The sequence below is a fragment of the Manis pentadactyla genome, chromosome 2, assembly GCF_030020395.1.
Source record: "Manis pentadactyla isolate mManPen7 chromosome 2, mManPen7.hap1, whole genome shotgun sequence".
Lineage (NCBI taxonomy): Eukaryota > Metazoa > Chordata > Mammalia > Pholidota > Manidae > Manis > Manis pentadactyla.
Window position 1 is genome coordinate 198,008,302 of NC_080020.1, and position 20,755 is coordinate 198,029,056.

Below are 20,755 nucleotides of genomic sequence, written 5' to 3' on the forward strand. Positions count from 1 at the left end.
CTGGAATAATCCAGGGTTCAGCTTGTGCAGCTGGACAGATAATGTTTTACAGGAATGAGAAAGACTGAAGGTGGGGAAGCATGTGGAGAAAACTCAAGAGGCCTATTTTGGACATGTTAAGCTTGAGATGCCAAGTACACGGCCAGAAGAGTATATCTGGAGGAGCTCTCTGCCTTTGAGTTCCACATCCAGCTCTGGACATCTCCTTTTGGCTAATCAGAATTATCTCAAATTTGACACTTCTGAACTAAACTCATTTCCTTCCCCTCAAACCGTGTCCACCACCTCAGCGGCAGATAACGCCACCCAGTCAGGCCCAAGCCAGTCCCCTTCAAGTCCTCATTATCAGCCCCAATGCACAGCAAATCAGTCACTTCCCAGCCATCCCACTGTCCTCTCCCTCTCCCTCTCACACTTACTGTGGGTGCTTGTACTCATCTTCCAGTCTTTGGTCTACAAATCTCATCTAACAAATCTTGCCTCCACCCACAATTCAGATTAAGTAAATTCTTCACAGCACCTGGGCCTCTCCTGTTATCTCACCTCTTACACTGTAATAAGATTGCCTCTTTTCTTCTCTATATACTCCATAGGACTCCCTAAACGCAGGGGACAAGTCTTTAACACTTGCCTTACAGTAGCTGCTTAAGAAATTCTTGCCAACTGAATGGAGGTATGTGCGGGAAGGTGACGTCAGAAAGGTGGCGAGATCGTGGGTGGCTGGCCCTGTGCTGGCTTGTACCTCCTTCACCAGCTACAAAGCTGGAGAAGTTAGATCAAATGTCTGAATTCTCCAGGACAAGGCTAATTTCTCAGGTAGCTGTCAAGTTGCTGTCACCACTTTCAGCCAAGGATCAGGCTGCCTCCATGATCAAGACTATTTTTCTGTGTTGCACCAATGGGTCCAACCCACCTGCCTGAACAACCTGAGCTCTGAAAAGGAGAGCCCCAGACTGGGCCATACTTCCAGCATTTTGCGTCCTGCTAATGTTTTTCAGCACTGCTGTTTTTTCATTGTTTTGATGTTTATTTTACCCAGGCATGGAGGGTATTGTTGACTGTCTATCCAGAGTCCTTCTACTTCCTCCTTTCCAAAATTGCTGTAATTTAGGACCTATCTCTCTTCCACATGCCCCTGGGGACCCTGACCCTATAAACATCAAACTAAAAGGATTCTTGCTTGGATTAAGCCAGTCATGGAGTTTCATTCCCCAGGCTCTGGCCAAAGCCATTGGTTCCCGGGCAGGCACATGACCTAAGTGGTCCAATCAGAATGATGCAGTCCTTGGATTAGCCAAAAGACTCCTCCTTTCCCCTCCTTCTCCTAAAGCTGCTCTGGCTCTTCTCTGTCTGCCCCGACCCCCTCCGCAAGTAGGTATCTGCCACTCATTGGCCCCACCTCTGTCGCTCACGGAGGCTGCTCAGGAGCCCCCTCTCCACTGGCCAGTGCTGTGGTCGCTGTGTCACACTGCAACAGTTGCTACCCCAGGACTAGCTATTTACAGGGAAGCATGTGTAAGTACCAAGCCAGACAGTTCCATGGAGCAGCCCTCTCACCCTTTCAACACTTGAGCTACAGAGGACCTTTGGGCCCTGTGGATGCGGGCCACCCAGGCTTCCTGTGGTGGGGGCCGGGGTGGGGTGCAGCCAACACAGTCCTGGGAGGCCTGGATACGCCAAATCCAGAGGAAATACCATCTTCCTCAGCTGCGGACTAACACCTGCCCCTCTCTGCCTTTAAGGTCAGGAAGGAGGCTTAGGAAGACTGAAGTGTCTCACAGACATATAACCTCACAGCTGGCCTTTTAAGGTATTCGGAAGACAAGCAGCCAAGCAGCGAGAGACGACCCGGGAACTACATACTAATGAAACCAGAAATGCCAGTTTTCTCCGTGCCCAGAAGAGGCAGCCAAAATATGTGTAAGAGTTAAACCATGACAAACAAACCCATTTGCAATCTGGGTACTTGACCCATGCTCCTTGGACACACACTGCAGTCTGTCATCTGAGGCCCAGGAAGGCTCCCACTGACACAGGTCCTCATACCTGGGCACATAGGCTGAATCAGGACAACCTAACACAGCTCACAAATACACTTTCCTGGACAGTCAAATACACACCATTTCTGCAGGGAAAGACGAAGATGTTTCAGCACTAGATGAACATGGTGGTTGTATAACATTGTAAAGATACTAAATGCCACTTAATTATACACTTTAAAATGATTAATTTTATGTTGTGTGAATTTCACCTTAATTTAAGAAAAATATGAAGGCCCACAGTGTGCAAAGCTGGGACCTTGTGGTCTCATGCATGTATATGCACACTCACAGGGACTTCTTTGCTACACATGGCAGAAAGACCCTTCAGGAAGCGCCAGGCAGAAATACTCCACACATCAACTCCTCGGGACCTGCGTCAAACACCACTCCACACTTCCACGTCGTTAAGCTCACTCCACACTTCCATGTCGTTAAGCTCAGTTTCTCCTCCTTTGTGCATGTTTTATACCCCCAAGAGATCTGTCTCTTCTGTGTGTCTTCCTTTATCTTCTCCCCTCCAGCTGTGGCCTTCCTATACTACTGGACATTCCCAGCAGAGCTCTCTCAGGACAATTACACAACACCACATCACATTAGTGCGTTTCACCCTGCAGCCCCAAGCAAGCACTTCGTTCCTCCTCTCGCACTGACCCCAACAATTGCACTGAACCTTCACCATTAGCCTAGGAGAGAGGGCCACTCCCACTTTACTGAAGAGAACACAGAAGCGCCAAGAAGCTCAGCACTTGTCCAAAGTCATGGGATTGACAGGCAGCAATGGGGTAGGAATGTAGTTCTCCTAACAACTAGTTTAGGACCCTCCACGCCCTTTTGGTTTAACCAGGTAGTGGACCATGGGTTCTGGATGCAGATCTTTTGAATCTTTGACTCACAGGCTTATTAGCTGTGTGGCCTTGGGCAAGTTACTAACTTTTCGTTTCCTTTATCTATGAAACAGAGTATACTGTTGGGAAGATTAAATGAGCTAGGGTATGAAAGGTACTTCGCATACCTGGTGGCTGCTCACTCACACCCATGCCCAGCAATGCTTCTTCTCCATTCAGTTTCAGCCAATTTGAGGCAGAGGAGTAATAGGTGGAATATGAGGATTGAAGGTAAAACCAACATTGTGAAAAACACATTGAAAAGCTTTGCTGGTTTAATAAATGTGTATGTTTACATGACAGGCAAAGGACTGAAGTTGAGTATTTCATTCAAATAGCCCAAAACAGCTAAACCAATACACCTCAAATATGTTTTTCTAAAATAATGGCTATGACACCTGAAAAGTAAAAAAGTCAAGGTGCACATGGCCTTTGATGTGACCACAGAGCCCTCCAGGTGCAGGCAGTGTGCAGTGGCTGGCTGGACAATGTTGGTTAACACTCGTCTGCACCAGCATCCTTTGTGTTCTGAGAAGCTCAGCCAATCCAGGAGCAGGACTTCCCACTGTAAAGAATTGGTTCAGGGAGATATGATATTTACCAAAGCAAACTGAGAACCAGTGAAAGAAAAATCAAAGAGAAGCAACACCACAGGCAGACAAGGAAAACGTCAACAACCTAACTATAAGGGCAGCACCCAGAAGTGGTCACTCCAGGAGGCTGTTCTCTTTGGTGCACCCCCAGCAAGCCCTGGGTAGCAGCACAGCTCAGGTGCTGTCATTGCCCTCCAGGCCGGTGGGGGCACCAGCTGAGCCCAAAGCACGTGGTAAAGTGGTGGTAGAACTATGGCTGAAGCAGTCAGGCCAGTCAGCAGGAGGAGGGAGAGGTTTTCCAACTCAGAGGTGTGGGCCTATGGCCCCTTCAAGTTGCATAGGAACCCGTGAGCTCCCAGCTCTTAGCCCTGCCTTGTGTTTCCCACTAAGGTGAGTCCTGCCCTCGGAGTCTGCCGTCCATCACGTCAGCTTCTTTACTGAGTGTGTTCTGAGATGCCTGGAAAATCAAACAGCATACATGCCCCTTCAGAGCGCCACTAGCTGAGCTAAGCATTCTAGTAAGACCCTAGCAGCAGGGGAGTGTTACCAGAATAATGAATTACAGATCTGGAGCCGGAGGGTCTGGTCTGAGATCCAGAGCTGCCTCTCAGGTGCCATGTGTATAACCTGTACAAGTCATTTCACTGTCTCTGAGTCTGTTCTCTCATTCACTAAAAGAGAAGACGAGAGAAGGGTAGATAGTATCACCTACCATGTAAGGTCATTGTTTTGATTAAATGGAATAAACAAGTCCAAAGAAGCACTCAAATGTAGACACCAGGTTAGGGACAAGCGACACATATGCTAAGAGCCACAAGAATTCAGAGAGAAGATGGTGTGGGAACTGGAGCAGTGTGTTCTTCTGCAAGTCTGCTCTTGAGGACTAGATAAAGCTACACAGGAAAACCGACATTACCTAATGTCTATTAATCTCCCCATCATGACACATGACACACATCTCCAGAAGATTTCACTGGCTCCCCACTGCACCCTTTAGAAAGTCCAAATTCATTAGCCTGATGTTCAAGGCTAGCCACAGCTGGCACCAAGCTCCTTTTCTAGACTAGCTTTAATGGCTTCCCTGGGGACCACCTGTTCTGTAGGCAAGATGGAGGCAGCCTGCTCCCACAGCCCTTCCTCCTGTCCATCCCAGTGCACCTGTGTGCTTCCCTCTGTGCCCTTCTGTCAGCCTGCAATACCTCGTGCAACCTGTGGCCCTCCCCACCCCAAATCCACACACACATGCCACCTCCTCGCCTAGGAAAACTCTCCAGACCCCCCACATCACCAACCAACTCTAGAGCTGACGTGCTCCTTCCCACCTCCCAGTGTCATTAATACCTGTTGGCATGGTTAATAAATAGAGGGGAACTATAGTAGGACACCCTAACAATCTGACATACAGCTTATTCCGAGAATTAAACTCATGACTATTAGTCATCTGCAGCATAGGTCACAGTAAGAGATGCCTGAGATTCTAGAAAACACCCAACTCTAATCAAGGTGACTAAAATGCAACTAATGGAGCATGTTTTAGCCTGTCTGAAAAATACGTTAACTGAAAACTCATGGTCTATGCAGATGCTACACAGAGTCTGGCAAAGAAGAAATGGCATAATTAGAATATTAACGTCCATCCAGCTCTGCCCAATGGGAAGATGCTGGGCCTGGTGGACACACAGATTTTAGTCACTAGAGAGCCATGCACTCATGTGGAGGGAAAAATTCATCATGTGCTTCCAGGTGCCAGATGAAATATAAATCTCCTCTAAGACCTCTAACTCCTTTTTCTCCAAAGCCTCAATCCCAAGCAAACTTCTTATGAATTCATTTTCCCAGGTACCTTGATGCTAAGGAAAGGCTCACTGGACAGCAGGCACTGAGACATTATCTTTGTTCCAGGCACTGTAACTTTGTTCCAGAAAACATATTTATGTTTTCTAGTCATAAAAAAAAAAAATAGGGATGACTTGAGTTAAGTCCCAGCCATGGAACACACCAAAACCCTCTAGCATGTACAGTAATTAAAAAAAAAAAGGCATAAGGTCACAAAGACAAAGCAAACAGGAAAGGAGCCCAAGCAACACAATGTTAAAAGCTAGAAGGCAACAAACAAGGAGAAATTAATTAAGCAGACCCAGGGAGCCAAATCCTGGGCCAGCAACGAGGGATGAGTTCAGAAGCACCTTGTCCTGCACAATGGAACCCCTGAAGGTATGGGAACTGGAGCAGTGTGTTCTTCCGCAAGCGGATTGAAGGTGGAGCCACAAACCAGAAGGTGGGTTGAATCTGCTTATGAAGCAGTTAAATCTCAGATCCCATTCTCTTTCCTGGCAAACACTCTCCTCAACTCTGACAAAAGGCAGAGGATATTTATCGTATAAATAAATAGAACAGAGCATTCCCTGGATGGGAGGACACAAGGCCCAGGTGTGAACATACTGGCCACACCACACCAGGGTACATGCTGAAAACTGATCCCTATTCTGCCTCTTCCACCCACCTCCCAGAGTAGTGGCAACCCTGCAGAAACCCCTCAGGCGGGAGGGCAGGAGATTCTGTTCTAGGAAATAATGTTCAGCCCAAGAGGAAAGACCAAAATCTGACATTACAGGTTCCCCAGTGAACAGGCCCAGAGAGACTCAGCAGTGGTTCCTAACCAAGAGTTTGGGGGGCAGTGAGGGGGGCAGTACTTAGGGGCGATGTTGCCCCAGGGAACATCTAGCAATGTCTGGAAGCATTTTTGATTGTCATGACTGGGGTAGAAGGGCTACAGACATCTGGTGGGGAAAAAATGCTGCTAAACACCCTACAATGCACCTTTTCTGAGGAAAGTAATAAGCTATATTAAAATCGCCCAGGATAGCCCCCATAACAGAGAATTTTCCAGCCCAAAATATTGATAGTGCTGAGGTTGGGAAACCCTGACCTTTAGTAAAGATCAGAGTCAGCCAGCACCACTCATGAACACAGAGCTTCCCACATGCCCCAGTGTCGCTCTCATAAATATGAGTAGGTATATGAGGAACCACCACGAAGGACAGAGATCAAAATCAGAGACTGCGCAGGGAGACAAAAGCTTCAAAAAACTATCCTTCCTAGCCTCAGAAGAATTAGAGAGGACATTCAGTCAAAAAGCAAGCTAAACCACACTCAGCTGATGCAAAGGAAAAAAAGGAATATCCAGAGGACAGAGAAAGGCTCTTGAAAATTAAAAATAGAATCACATTTTAGAAAACAAAGAAGGGTTGGGTGATAATATTGAGGAGTCTCCGCAAAAATAGAGACAAAAGACACAGGGGGGCAAACATAAAAAAGAAAATCACAGGACCAGCCCAAGAACTCCCACATCTAAATCCTGGGAGTTCTAGTGTAACAGGAGAGGTTAACTGGAAGTGAAGAAATCAAAGAACTACACCAGGAAAATTTCTCAGAACCAAAGGACCTGAGTCTGAGGTTGAAAGGGCCCGCGATGGCCCGCTGGCCCCTGCTCTGCAGCCCATGGATGCGAAATTTCAAGAGGGGGAAATGGTGGAGCCAAAGCTTCCAGTGAGGAAAACCAGGTTCCTGACAGTGAATCAAGGATCAAATGGGCATCGGACTTTCTCACAGTGTGAACTGAAGCAAGAAGACCAGTGGGGCAGTGCCTTCCAAGTTCTGAAGAAAAAATAATGATTTCCAATCCATTCTCAAACTGTCCATCAGGGATGAAGGAAATAAAAACATTTTCAAACATACCAGATGTGAAGAGTTTTGCCAATGCACCTTTTCTGAGGAAAGTAATAAGCTATATTAAAATAAAATAAAATTTATTTTACCACAATGAGTGAATAAGCCAAGACAGGCAAAATAAAAATAAGAATATGATACAAGAGATGGGGCCAAAAGGAGTCCCAATTATGATGGGAAATCCCAAGAGAAGAGCTGTGCAGCAGGCCAGAGGCAACCAGCCCAGACGGGCGCAGGTCAGAGGGCTGGTGAGGGAGCTGCCTCCAAGCAGCAGCAGCTGACTGAATACCCGACATGTTATACTGAAAGGTAAGGTTGGGAAGAAACAGTGAAAACTAAGCATGGGAAGAAACAAGATAATTAGTAATTCCAGGGAAACAAAACATGGTACAAGAAAGGAAAAGCAATGACAGAGCACTACGTGACCGAGCTGTGCACCACCATAATGAAAATGTAAACACTGATCAGGGATCAAATGGAAACCACAACATAGCTACTGGGAAAGGGTGGATGGGCAGTGGAAGGTGTGGCTGAAAGAGAGCTGAAGCCTCATCATACATGGCATAAAGTCAAGAAAATAAACACCTAACAGTTTAAACTGGGTGGGTAAGTGGGAAATGGCTTTTTTACAGGGGAAGTAGAAAGGGATCTTTTGTTTCCCCTTAATAGGACCTTACCAAGAATTACTGACTCTTCAAACTATCTGTGTATGTAACTTTCATAAAAATAAAATGGCTTTTTAAAAATTGGAGGAAAAGAAAATGAAGCATAAAGAAATTTCTAAAAATATTCAATATCACCACCTAGAGCCAACCACTTTAACATCTTGACAGTTTTGTTCCAATTTTTTCCTTGCACGTTATACATACGCATATTTTTCAAAGTTGTAATCATACTATATATAGTTTTGGTTTACTGCTTTTTTCACACTTAACACATCATTAGCCTTTTCACGTATCTTTAAATATTTGTTGAAAGCAGTTTTAAAGGCTGTGATTATTCCAACACACATCATGCATTTAACAAATTCCTTTTTACCATGCATTAATGTGTTTATTATTTATCACTATTACAAACATTGCTGTGAAGAATATAGTTTTATGTAAATCTTTGTTTATCCTGAATGTTTCCTTGCCATAAATTCATAGAAATGGATCACTGAAAATTTAAGGGTTGCCAAATTAACTTCCAAATGGTTTGTGTCAGTTTCCATTCCCAATAATGGAGCATCCATTTCTCTGATTCCTGAGTATCAATTTTTCCCATCTTGCCCAATTTGATAAGTGGGGAGAAAAATTTGCCTATCATTGCTTACCAATTTTTATTTGTGTATCTCTGCATGTTGGGTGTTCATTGGCTATTTGCTTTTCTTCTTTTGTGAGCTACTGGTTTCTCTTGTGTTCATTTTGCCACCGAGGCCACAGAGTAAAGTAATCCTTTGGCAACATCACTTATGTCTGGATCTCCTATGAGTTAACACAAAGAAGACCCATGGACTTGATGATCATAGAGGGTCTCATTCAGGTTTCTGAATCTCAATGGCCCCACTGAGGCTTTACCTAGCTGTGGGGCTCTGAGCAAATAGCCAGACAACTGGGCACCTTTGGACACACCTTGCACTTTGCCACTTTTATCCTCACAGCACACCCCATTTTCTACTTGCATTTTGGTCCTCTGTATACTCCCACTCCTCCCACTGGACTCTGCCTCTTACGGGGGAAGAACCCTACCTGATGGACCTTTATACCTCACCTTGCTTGTGTTTAACAGATACTCTTACTCTTGCTGAATAAAGGTATACTAGTGACAATGAACACAGGCACAGAGAGATCCAGAATCCTGGAAGGGTACAGCAGGACCTCTGCTATCTGAGGCAGGGGCAGACAGTACCAGGGGTGCATGATCAAGCACAGAGTCACCTTCTGTCTGGCACCCAAAAACTGGTTCCCAGAACCTGAGGCAGAATGTCCACGTAATAAGATTGACAAAAAGGAATAAAAAGGAAAGACAAGTAATAGCCAGTCAAAAAAAGGAATGAAACACTGATACATTCTCGAACAGAGATGAACCTTGAAAACCGTATGCAACGTGAAAGAAGCCAGACACAAAGGGCCACATGTTGCATGATTTCATTTATATGAAGTGTTCAGACTAGGCAAACCCATAGAGACAGGAAGTAGATTAGTGGTTGCTAGGAGCTGGGGGAAGGGGGAGAATGGAAAGTGACTGCTAATGGGTCAGGATTTCTTTCTGGGATGATAAGAATGCTCTGGAATTAAATAATGGTGATGATTACACAACTCTGTGAGTATACAAAGGCTATCTTATGAGAATTTTATCTCAACTTTTAAAAAGGATAGGAGTAAACTTACACATCAAGCAATTTGGTTCACCAGGAATTTCTGAGTAATGACTGCGTAACACCAGCTTGCCTAGACGCTGATGTTTCCACATTGCTCTGGTAGGTCAGACGGCAGCATTTGGGTCTCCCTTCCTATCAAGGCAGAGCCGAGCAAATCAGCCCATTCATTGTCCTCTCCCTGCCCCCAGCTTTAACAGAGGGCCACAGAACACTCTGGAGGGACACTTGACATAAAACACACTGAAGGATTCCTACAGCTCCAGACTTGCTGAAGAACAGTGTACATCCTGGTCAATATTTTATCCAAAGGGACCTGGCAGCCTTTCTGCTAGTGGGCTCCGCAAGTTAAGGAATGAGTTCTAGTGTGCTTAAGCAGGCAATGCATTAAAATGGCCACCACCTATAACCTGATTTGAAAAACCTTTAATAGTGTCCAGAGAGATCAGAATCCCCATTAAGAGGAGCTCATAAGAAAGCCAATGGAGGTATTGTAAAGTTATGGGAAAGGTTTTCCATAATAATCTTTCCGACGGATTCCCTTCAATCCAACATACACCTAAGCTGCTACTGCAACCCCCAAACCTTGTGCTAAATTCTATGTGCCACATGCAGTCCCCTAGAGGGTGCTGAGTAAAGATTTACACATGAATAAAACCAAATGCTAGATTGTGGCCTATAGATAATGTGCTCAGTTGAAATTCAAAGAAGGGGCTCAACCTCAAGAGGGCTGGAGCCACAGCAGAGACGGTCAAGGGCTGCCTCAGCCTCAGGACCTCTCAGGTTCTGCAGGCTAGACGAAGCCCTGAAGCACCCTGCTGCTGGACAAAGCTCTTGTCTGAAGAAAGCAAGGACCCCACTGCCTTCTCTCCTCTGTTCCCCTCTCATCCCTCCTGAGCCAAACAGCCCAGTAGAAACACCGTAAGGTAATAAATGTGTGCCGAACCAGCTCGCTGGGGAGGACAGCCCTTTGGAAATTAAGCAGGGGTAAATGGAATCTTAATTGCACTGGACAATCAGAATTAAATGTTCTCTCTTGGTGGCAGCTCTTAGAGGAAGCAGCATTTGAGCCAACTCATTTATAATCCCAACCATCATGCCATTTTAAAGAGAATGGTTTTTCTACACTGGAACAAGTTTTGAAAAAAAGAAAAAAAGAGAGAGGGTGAGAGGGAGGGAGCAGGAAGAATTTAAACGTGGAGGGGAAGGCAGGAGCACAGACGAGAAGGACCCTTACACGGACAGCTTTGGTCAGCCAAGGAAGTAGTTACTGCCGGCATGGGTACTGGAGTGACAGGCCTTCCTCCAACCACTCAGTGACCTGCCTGGGGAGTTTTAATACAAGAGGACATCATTGCCCACCTGTTGCTTTGGAACTAATTTAGCACAAACCAAACTGGCATCATCTTCAGGGGCAGACCTGTCACCACCCAGAGTGGTGCACTAACCTTAGCTACAGTGCACAGGCCAGGGCCCAGGCCCAACCAGACTGCTTAATGTATGGGAGAGAAAGTGCCTGGGCACTTAGGCCTCATCAAGGAATAGCTCCAGAGCCTACGACATGCACAGTGCTGGACCACACAGCATACCAATGGAGCCAAGCAAAGCTTAGGGAGTTCTGCTTCCCTTTTCTCCCAGTACCGCCTTGGCCCCACCTCCATGGGGTGAGCTAGGTAGGCAGCCCAGTAGCTGAACCTGTAAAATGAGGCAAACAACACTTGCTTCCTTTGCATGGAGCAGGTGAGAGGCCTCAAGAAGGTGCCAAATAAAACATGCTATGTAGTCTGCAAAAATGCCACTCAATGACGAGCAAGTCATTAAACCCCAAATTCCACCCTGAGCCTGGGTAGAGATGGCAAGTCTGGGGATCAGGAGAGAGGCGGCTGGTTCATTACTCCTACCAGTCACATGAAAAGAAACAGTGACAACACTAAAGGCCCTTTCCCCCCTCTTTCAGTTCTTTTTATTAAAATCAACAAGCAACACAGCATCAGATTAATCTCTCTCTAATTACTAAGTTGTCAGTTACAGGGTGAAAAACTCCATAATTTAGTTATCAACCCAACTCCACATGTTGACACTGATAGCAGGGAACTAAGGTCCATAAAAAGACACATTTGGGACACCCTGTAAGCCTGCGCTCCCCACACTGTTCCTCCCACCCAGAATATGAGCTCCTCATGCCACTATACCTGCACGACCTCATTTAATCCAAGGCTACACAAACTTTCACTTCATGGTAAAGGTAGAGACTGTGTGTTCCATGCACGAGGGAGAGAGTGGAGGGGCCTTGGGGTAAGGACTGAGATTGGACTGCTCAAGCAGGAAGGGACAACCTGAGCCAGGGCCGTCTGTCCCAGCCCCACCTAGCCTCCCTGAGCCTAGGAAAATCCACTATCTAGGAGCTGGGAAGCTCTGATTTAATCCAATGATTCAACAAAGAGGTAATACTATGATCCCCATTTTATAGATAAGGAAGCTGAGGTTTCAAGAGGCTAAGCCCCTTAATGGCAATTGGACCCTGGCAGTCAAATGTGGGGGACCATAGTGGTAACCAGAATACTCTACTGTCTCCCATCTCTTCCTGCAAGCCTAGATCTTCTAAAAAGCTCATTCCTGCCACATCTTCTCAGTTGGGACTATACAGCACTCAGTTTCACATGAAGCTCTTTCCCCATTGCACAGGTTGATCTGTAATCGGACCCCTCCCTCTTTTTCTCCGCAGAAGGTTGGAACCCAGTGCAGCCACTGAATTAACACCAACTGAACTGACCTGGTGTGGAGTCCCCAAGTCTGGCCAGGGCTGTCACTCGTAGTTACCACCAGCTGAGCACAGGAATGGGGTAACTACATACACCACTTCTACTTCTTACAACAAGCCTCACTTCACATGAAAAGAAGAAGCTGGCGGGCTCATGGTCTCACAGCTACAAAGAGGAGGGGCTGGGATTCAGATATGATCTGGAAAATCCAAACCCCACACTTCTGCTGCCATGCTGCCTCCTCTGACCAGGGAAGATGCAAAACCTAAACCTGAGACAGCACGTGGGAAGGGCCCCCTGGTGACCACTAAGCCTCTAGGCTCTGGGTGGGGATAAAATCGATGGCCTGCTCCATACCTACATGCCTGTCACTCCTTGAACCCTGGAGACTTCTGCTGTAGTAACACAGCCTTTTTCTAAGAAAGGGGTTGTGCCTGAAGCTATTTAAAAGCTCTAACCTTAGTCATTGGTTAATCTTTTGGCAGAAATGAGTTGATAGCCAAATAAGAATCAATTCCATCTAAGAAATATTTGTTGCGTGCTTTCCATGCTTCAGGCACCAGGTTATATGGTGGGCAAAAAAAGATAGACGCCGTCGCTGTCCTCATGGAGCTTAGAGAGAGCAGGTGGCCCTGGCAGGCAGCGGGTCTGGGAGAACTCTCCTCAGGGAGCCAGGAGGCCCAGGAGAGCTCCCACGACTGGGCAACGCCACCCTGCCGCCTGCGAAGCCTCCCTGGCTGGGTGTCCCCTGGCTTCCTCATGCAAAGCAGCTGCCTGCCAGAAACTAAAAGAGGAACAGCAAACTGCTGAGGGCAAGGAAAGCTGCTCCTTGATCCAAGCATGCCGAATTAGGGCAAAACGAAGCCCCTCCAAGAGAAAGGAAATTCAGCTGAGGCTCACGTATTTTAGTTTTTAAAGACACGTGTCGTCTTTGGCTTTGTTTCTTTGTAACTGCTTGTCTTTCCTCCTAACTAATAGCACAGTAGTGCTATTCTGTGTCCAAGACCTCTTGGTAGTACCCACTGCTGCCAATACATGTCACTGCTAGAGACTGACACCCCCGTAGAGAGCTGCTTTGTTTTATTACCATTTAATCTCATCTCTTGAAACCACAAATTCCACATCAAAACCAGTTCTCCATAACGTGTCTGACCCACGAGCTTTAAAGCAATGCATCCCACCTCCTTCATATCCGGCACACACAGAAGTGACATCTGCTCAGCCCCCCTTGAGGCTTCCCCCTGGCCCATCCCCCAGAGCTAGGGGGATGGTATCTGAGTGCACCTGTATCCCCTGTTTCTGATACACCTGCTGGGGAAGCTTTGATTCCCAGAGTATAAATGTCAGTAAACCTCAAGAAAAACCAAGACAGAAATGGAGAAGACAGCTGGATCAGAGGGCGAGGAAGGGGATGGGGCCCATCTGAGGTACACACAGAAGTCAAACAAAGCTGGTAGGGACTGCCCCCCCCCACCCTGAGGTCTCTGCTTGCCAGACCACAGTCTGAGCTAGTACATCCCAAACCCACATCAGAGTGCCAAGATGGGGAACAGGGCATTCAGTCACTGCAAAGGCTTTGCAGCCTGCAAAGGCCATCCACCTTCCCAACGCAGAGAAGGAAATCAGTGCTGTGCGATGCGGTACAGGCTGAGGATATAAATAGCTCCTAAAAAGGTTAGCAAACCGCACAGATGACAAATCTACAGTAGGTTGTTACTAAGGGAGACCAGGAGGCTCAGTGCCAGCATCTCACCTGTTGCAGCTGATGTCTGGAAGGGATGCTATGGCTCCTCATAAACTTGTTTCCTGGGCCCCTCAAGGAGGCAATGTGGGGCTGCAGGGACCTGGAGCCTGGGTGACATGAGTAGACACTTCTTAAGCCCTACTGATGTTCCATGCCAGGCCCCCTCCAAATGAGGGAAAACCTTCTTCATTACATCTCTGCCTGGTTTCCATAAACCCATCACTCTCAATTTCCTCATCTGGGAAAAGTCTACCTGGGAAGGTATTGGGAGGATGCCTGCCTGAAGGTGGGAGGAGCTCAAGGAGTGGCAAAACCTGACCCTTCTCATTCCCCTTCCTGTCATCCTGGGCCTTGGGTGCTGCCCCATGAAAAGCAGAGGGCAGGGCACAGCAGCAGGAGGGGCATTCTGGGGTGGTCTCACGGAGACTCCTGAATGGAGGGAAAGAACTTCCCCCGGGGCACCCAAGGGCTTAGCAGCCACAGCTGCTGGGCAACATCAAGTGTCACAGACCTCACTTGTCACTGAAAAACCAACAGCAGGGACACCTGAGTTAAGGATATTTATAGCTGTCATGTATACATTCTTGAACTTGTATGCTTTTAGGTTACCAGCGTAGCAAGAGCACTCCCAAAAGCATACATACGGTTCCACATATGGAGGCAGTGGCTAACTCTAGAACTCCAGGCAACCCACTCACCCCTGACACACACCCTGCTGACGTGGGTATTCTGGGACCTGGGATAAACTGGGCGTCAGTCCTTCCCTCTTCAGGATATCAAGTTCTGCCTTCCTGCCAAGGATTAAGAGATCAGCCTGGAGTCAGCCTGGAGCCCGCAGCTCAAGAGCAGCTTGCCAGGCAGCTCCCACTGGCTCCTCTGCACAGAGAGCAAGAGCTCTTCCCACTTCCCCTGAGATCCAAACAGTACAGAAGCAGGAGGGAAAATCTCTCCTCTCCAGTCCTTCCCTGAACAGATCATGGGGCTGCTGCAGCGCTTACACGGAGGACCTGAAAGTCCAGGCAAGAAAGGAGAAGCTCCAGAGAACCAGGGCGGAAGCCAGACCCCAACACCCGGCCCCAGGAAGGAGGAAGGCACTGTCTTCAACTTCCACTCCCAAATTCCTGGCAGGATGTCAGGACTGCTCCTGGGCCACCCAGGGCTTGGCCAAGAAAGGGGACTTCCCTTTGGCTGGTGAGTATGTTGGGGATGTTGAGGGATGTGCCCAGGCAGAGCACATGACGGGGACAAACACTGCCCAACACACAGTCATATTCATTCTCTCTCTACCAATACCACCAGAGGTCAAGAGGGAAGCAGCCTGTTCCAGAAGGCAATGGGTCATTGACTAGAGTCATCTCTTGAGTTCCCTGATATGTTCCCTAATACAGAAACTGGGCAAATATTATCTATGGCTTTGAATTGACTGGGATCAAAGAAAAGACCAAAAGTAATCATATAGATTAGAAGTTCCAACCTGAGGGGGACACTCTTGCTGTTACTCAAGGGCACTAAGCCGGTGTGCCTGAGCAAAGCAACTGCTTTCCCACGCTGTGAGCTTCCTCCTCATCCCATCCGACCTCCCGAAGCAGAACCAGCAGAAACCTGCACACCCCACTTGCTTCTCAAATTCTATACTGAACTCTTAGTTTTTCTGACATTGCTGGGCATGCAGGCTCTATTAAGAAAGGTGAACAGCTGACACAACAGGTAAGCAGGGGGCACTCAGCTATGCCCATGAGTTCAGTGATAAGGACTGCAGGAATTCAGAAGTGCAAAGCTGGCTCCACACCTCTGCAGAAAAGGCTCTACGATCTGGCATCTAATGGAATTTCTATCAACTCCAGGAATAATACACTATCTTCTTCCACTTGCGACCCCTTCCCCCCACAAAACTGCTCACACTGGAATACAACAACTTCTTGTAATACTTACTACACACCCACTGTGAATGAAGACCAGCTTTAGTTACCTTTACATACACTAAACAAGTTAAGCCAGCCTACAACACTGCAGGATTAATTCTAATCACCCATAATTTTACTAGATCGCAAAGAAGGTAAATAACTTAGCTAGAATCACATGATTAAAACAGAAAGGTAAAGCTCTGAGCCCAAGCTTGTTTGGTTCCACAGCCCATGGGCTTCCCTCTGCAGCCCTTAAGGCTTAAAAACTCTCTGTATCTGTGTATGTATATGCATGCATATGCATTTATTATTTATCATTATTGTTATTCTAAGATAAATCTGATACTGATTCATAGAGGCATTAAGTCTCAAGTAACCAAATACAACGCAGGAATCTCCTACATAACACACATGAACAAGCATCTGATTCAGACACTTCCACCTTTACTGTCAGTATAGTGTGGCAGACCCCTATCTTAAATTCATTATTTTGTACCCCCCAGGAGCTTGGCACAGTGCTAGTGTACACCGTGTACACTCCTCATTCAATCTCATGGATGATTACCTTGCTAGGATTGTTTATTAATAATAAACCCTTAAATGCTGAAAGATGAATTATCACTAACTTTGATCCAAAAAGAAAAACCTTAGACACTGGGGGCCTAACACACATCTTAGCCAACAAAGTAGGTGTCCAACCATCGGGTAAAGACAGTAATATTTGAACCTTACTAACAGGTTGATCCCAGTTGGTATATATCTTACCATCTTCACTGGAAATAGCAATTATGATGACATATGGGAAGCCCTGGATTTGTGATTGCCGACTTTGGGTGACCCTTTGGATCTGGGTTCTCTCCTTTGCATGGGGTCGCAGACAATCAAAGAATGGCTGTGAAGATTTCAAGTATCATGTCCACAGACACACAAGCAATCCAGTCAACCCAGGTGGCATCTCAGTACCTCCCATGGCTCCCTGTGTACATCACCACCTCAAACTGGGGCAAATTCAGACCCATGTCCTAATCCCAACAATACCCTTGGTAGCTGTGTGACTGTAGGCCAGCAACCTAGCTTCTCTGAGCCCCAGTTTCCTCATCTGCAAAGATGGAGTATCACGTATCTTACGGGGTTGCTCTGAGGAGACCATAAAATGATATTTGCACATGACTGCGCCATGGCTGATATTTAGAAGGAACTCAGAAAATATGAGTCAGATTTGACTGTATACCATAGAACAGCTCTGACATACACAAATCCTGTTGAATAAGGCTCAAGGTCAAAACATCATCATAGTGACAGATAAAGGGGAAAAGGGAAGAGGCAGTAGTTGAAAGAAGTTAAAATTAGAGACAATTCTAAAAAAATCTCTCTCCTTTCAACCAGTATCTTCAACCTGTTGTTTATCAACTACACTGCTTAAAAGTTGGTCGAATTTGATTGAATGAGTTCTGCCTGTTGCTCTCCATATATTCTGATAAAGGTATAAGGAGTAACAACTACAAGGCAGGGACCCAAAAAGGGCCCTGGAAAACTAAGAACTGTTTGTACTGACTTGGGCCAGTCTGGTGAAAAGGTGCAGCCTCTGGCACCTTGCACTGCCAACAGTTTCTCCGTTCTCAGATGCTCCTCTAGCTTAACAAGTTAGAAACCAGAGGCCACATCAAGGCACCCCCAAACAAGACACTTTCCAGAATCTAACCTGGAACCACATTTCTGAAATCCAAATCGAGAAAAGTGAGCACCTACCTAGGTGTGCCAGACTCAGTGCTAAGCATGAGGCATATAATATACATGTACAGGGGAATGATCTCAATTTTTTAAACCTCATTTTAGATAATGAAACTACTACTGGACATCCCCAAAGGCACTCTCTAAGCCCCTTAAGGACTCAAAGCTGCGTAATATGTGGACACTTCTGCCGGAGTCTTCAGGTCTAATCACAGGGCTGGATGCTGCAGAACTTCATCACACAATCATCTGAGCCCCATAGCCAAAGTGGGCCTGGGAAGAGGGTAGAGCAGGGGCAGAGACAGAGAACTTACTCCTCTAGGAGCCACCTCTAATTGGCAAATAATGCCAGAGACTGCTGGGAGGAGTGTGCGTTTTCTTTCTGCACAGTAACCTCCCCCAAAGAAAACCCAGACAAAGTCACCTAGCCTTCCTGTGGGCGGGGAAAGCTCTTCCTCCAAGATTCACACTGAACTCTTAACCCTTCCTCCACCTCCCAGCCTCAGGGAGTGGCTGGATGGTTGTTGTTTCTTTTCTTTTTTCCCTGTGGTCCTCTGGTAACACCACAAATTACGTTTTCAGGGACTCGAGTCCCAGAGTGCAATGATGTTGTAATAAACATAACCAGGACCAAATGCCTTCCCATCATATTAGATGATGCCATTTCCCACCAATCAGGCTTCTCGGGCAGGCAGACCACTCACCAATGAGGGAGCAGACAGAGGCTGTGAGGGGAGACCTGGTCATCTGCAACTAAAAATAAGGGCGCTTCACCATTGGCCACAGCCACTTTGGAACAGGAGTTGGGACCCACACACCAGGCACCATGCAGAAGGCACACACAGGCGAAAACTTTCATAGCCCAGGGGTTCGCTTGAGGGGGGCTGGTCTGCGTTTGTTGTTTCCTTTTCCTAATTTGCTGACTTGAAAAAAGAAGTAGACTTGATCCAAGGGGCCTTTCGGCAGACACACCCTCCCTCCTAGACACCTCGGCTTCAAAGGCCCTTCGCAGCCACCCTGAACTGGGGAAAGGAAAGGGGTGTCGGCCAGGAGCCAGGACACTCACCTGTCCGGCCGTGTCGTAGAGTCCCAGGAGGTACTGCTTGCCCCCCACGGTGACGCTGACTGCAACGGCACAAGGGGGGAAGGGGAGAGAAGCTCACAGTTATCTAGCCTTTGGGGCAATTCGCTCCCCACCAGGACCCTCCCTCTCCCAACCCAGCTGGAGGCCTGCGGGCGCTCTCCGGGAGATACCACCCCCTTTCCCTTGTACCCATCCCTCTGTGAAAGGGCGTGAGGCCAGAGTGCGATGTAGCCCCCAGCTCCCCGCTCTCTTTTCCCAAGTGCCATAGGCACATCTCGCCCGGTTCCCTCACATGTTTCTCCCTGTGGCTAGAAGCAGTAGGGGAGGTGGCTGTGGGAAGGTCAAGGAGGTCGGCTCAGGGTGCCAGGGCAGTTGGGAAGCGCAGGGAGCCCCGACTGGGCGCGGGGATGGGGGTAGGAAGAGGGGTTGGAATTGGAGGCAAAGGAGCCGGCCAGAGGCGAGACCTGGGGGTGGGGACGGTCGCCCGTCCGAGGGCGCGGCGGGGGAGGGGTGGGAAGAGCGCTCAGGGGAGGCAGCGAGGGGGCTCCGCCAAAGTTGCTCCAAAGTTCCCGGCCCGGGGACCGGCCCCTTAGTCAGCAGTTCTGAGTCTTACCTGCGTAGTGGTCGAAGACGGTGGGCACGTACTCCTCCGGAAAGGCGTCGTTGGCATAGCTCATGAGTAGGCACGTCTTGCCCACCGCCCCGTCGCCGACCACCACGCACTTGAGCATTAGCGCGCCGGGCCCGTGAGCCATGCTGCGGCCCGCCGGCCTCCGGGCATGGTCCTCCCGGAGCCCCCGCTCCGGATCCGGGCTCAACCCCAGCCCTCCTGGGGGGTCCGCCGCCGCCGCTCCGCGCAGCACGGCCGTCCCCCTGGCCCCATGCAGCGGCTCCCCCGGCCCGAGAGGAGGGGGTGGCGGGCCTGGGGCGCTGCCTGCGCCTTGGTCGCTGCCTGGATCCCCGCCCGGACCCCGGTCGCCTTGCCCGCCTGCTGCTCCCGCCTCTCCGTGCCTGCGCCCTCTCCCCGGCCCGGACTCCCCAGGAGGACCCGCTGGATCATAAGACTGTCCGGCCCCGGGGGAGACAGCAACTTTGGGGAGGGAAACGGAGGGGAGGGGCCAGGCGGCTCTCTCCGCCCCGCGTCGGCCCAGGCCTCCTCCCGGCTGAGCCCGGGAGGAGGGCTGGCTGAGGCACCACCCCCGGTGCCGGCCGCCCGCCGCGCGCCCCCGCCCGCCGGCCCCGGCGCCCCGCGCCGATGCCCCGCCCGCAGCCGCCTCGCGGCCCTGCCTGCGCACCCTAGCTTGACTCCCTGCCCGGGCAGGGGCGGGGAGGAGGAGTCGAGGGGGAGGGAGCGGGAGGTAGGTGGGGCTGGGGGAGGGGGCCGAGGGCTCATCGCGAAAGTGCCCGCAGCGCCCAGAAGCGTCCAAAGGCCACTGTACTGAGAGCAGACGGGGGAACCACGACGACCCCCACGATGACGCAATAGTCCTGCAAAATTATACATATACATTTAAACTCCACCCGGAAGGCAGGATCTGTCCTATCGGCCTCTACGCGCAAAAGAGAACCAGAAATCGTGAAAGAAGAAAGGCCAAGAGAATAAAAAAAATTTTTTTACGGTACGCGGGGTGGTGGGGGAGGAGTGGTGGTGGTCCTTGTGTCGGAAAACAGGGACTCCCGGCTTATTGCTTGGTGCCCTCCTCCCACCACCACCGCCACCTTCTAGCTCGTTCATAGAACGAGCTTGAATCATTTACAGTGAAATTGGTGACTAAGGGAGTTACAGCATCATGAGCCACTGAAGCACCCCCACAATCAGACAATCAGCCGGAAAAAGGAGACCCAGCCGGCTCTGGATGCGGCAGGTGTACCTGTGCTCCCCCTGGAGGCGACATTCTCTGAGGCCCGCTGCGGTCCGGAATG

General features: G+C 48.7%; 1 protein-coding gene across 1 annotated transcript in view; it reads right to left on the reverse strand.

Annotated features, from left to right (window-relative positions):
• Positions 1-20,109, reverse strand: part of RHOQ (ras homolog family member Q) — a 35,980-nt gene extending 15,871 nt beyond the window's left edge. The window contains exons 1-2 of the mRNA XM_036925856.2: positions 19,446-20,109; positions 18,815-18,873 (exon numbers count right to left, since the gene is read on the reverse strand). Coding sequence (XP_036781751.2) covers positions 18,815-18,873; positions 19,446-19,587 — 201 coding nt within the window. The 5' untranslated portion in view covers positions 19,588-20,109. The remainder of the gene's footprint in view (positions 1-18,814; positions 18,874-19,445) is intronic.
• Positions 20,110-20,755: the final 646 nt, after the last annotated feature.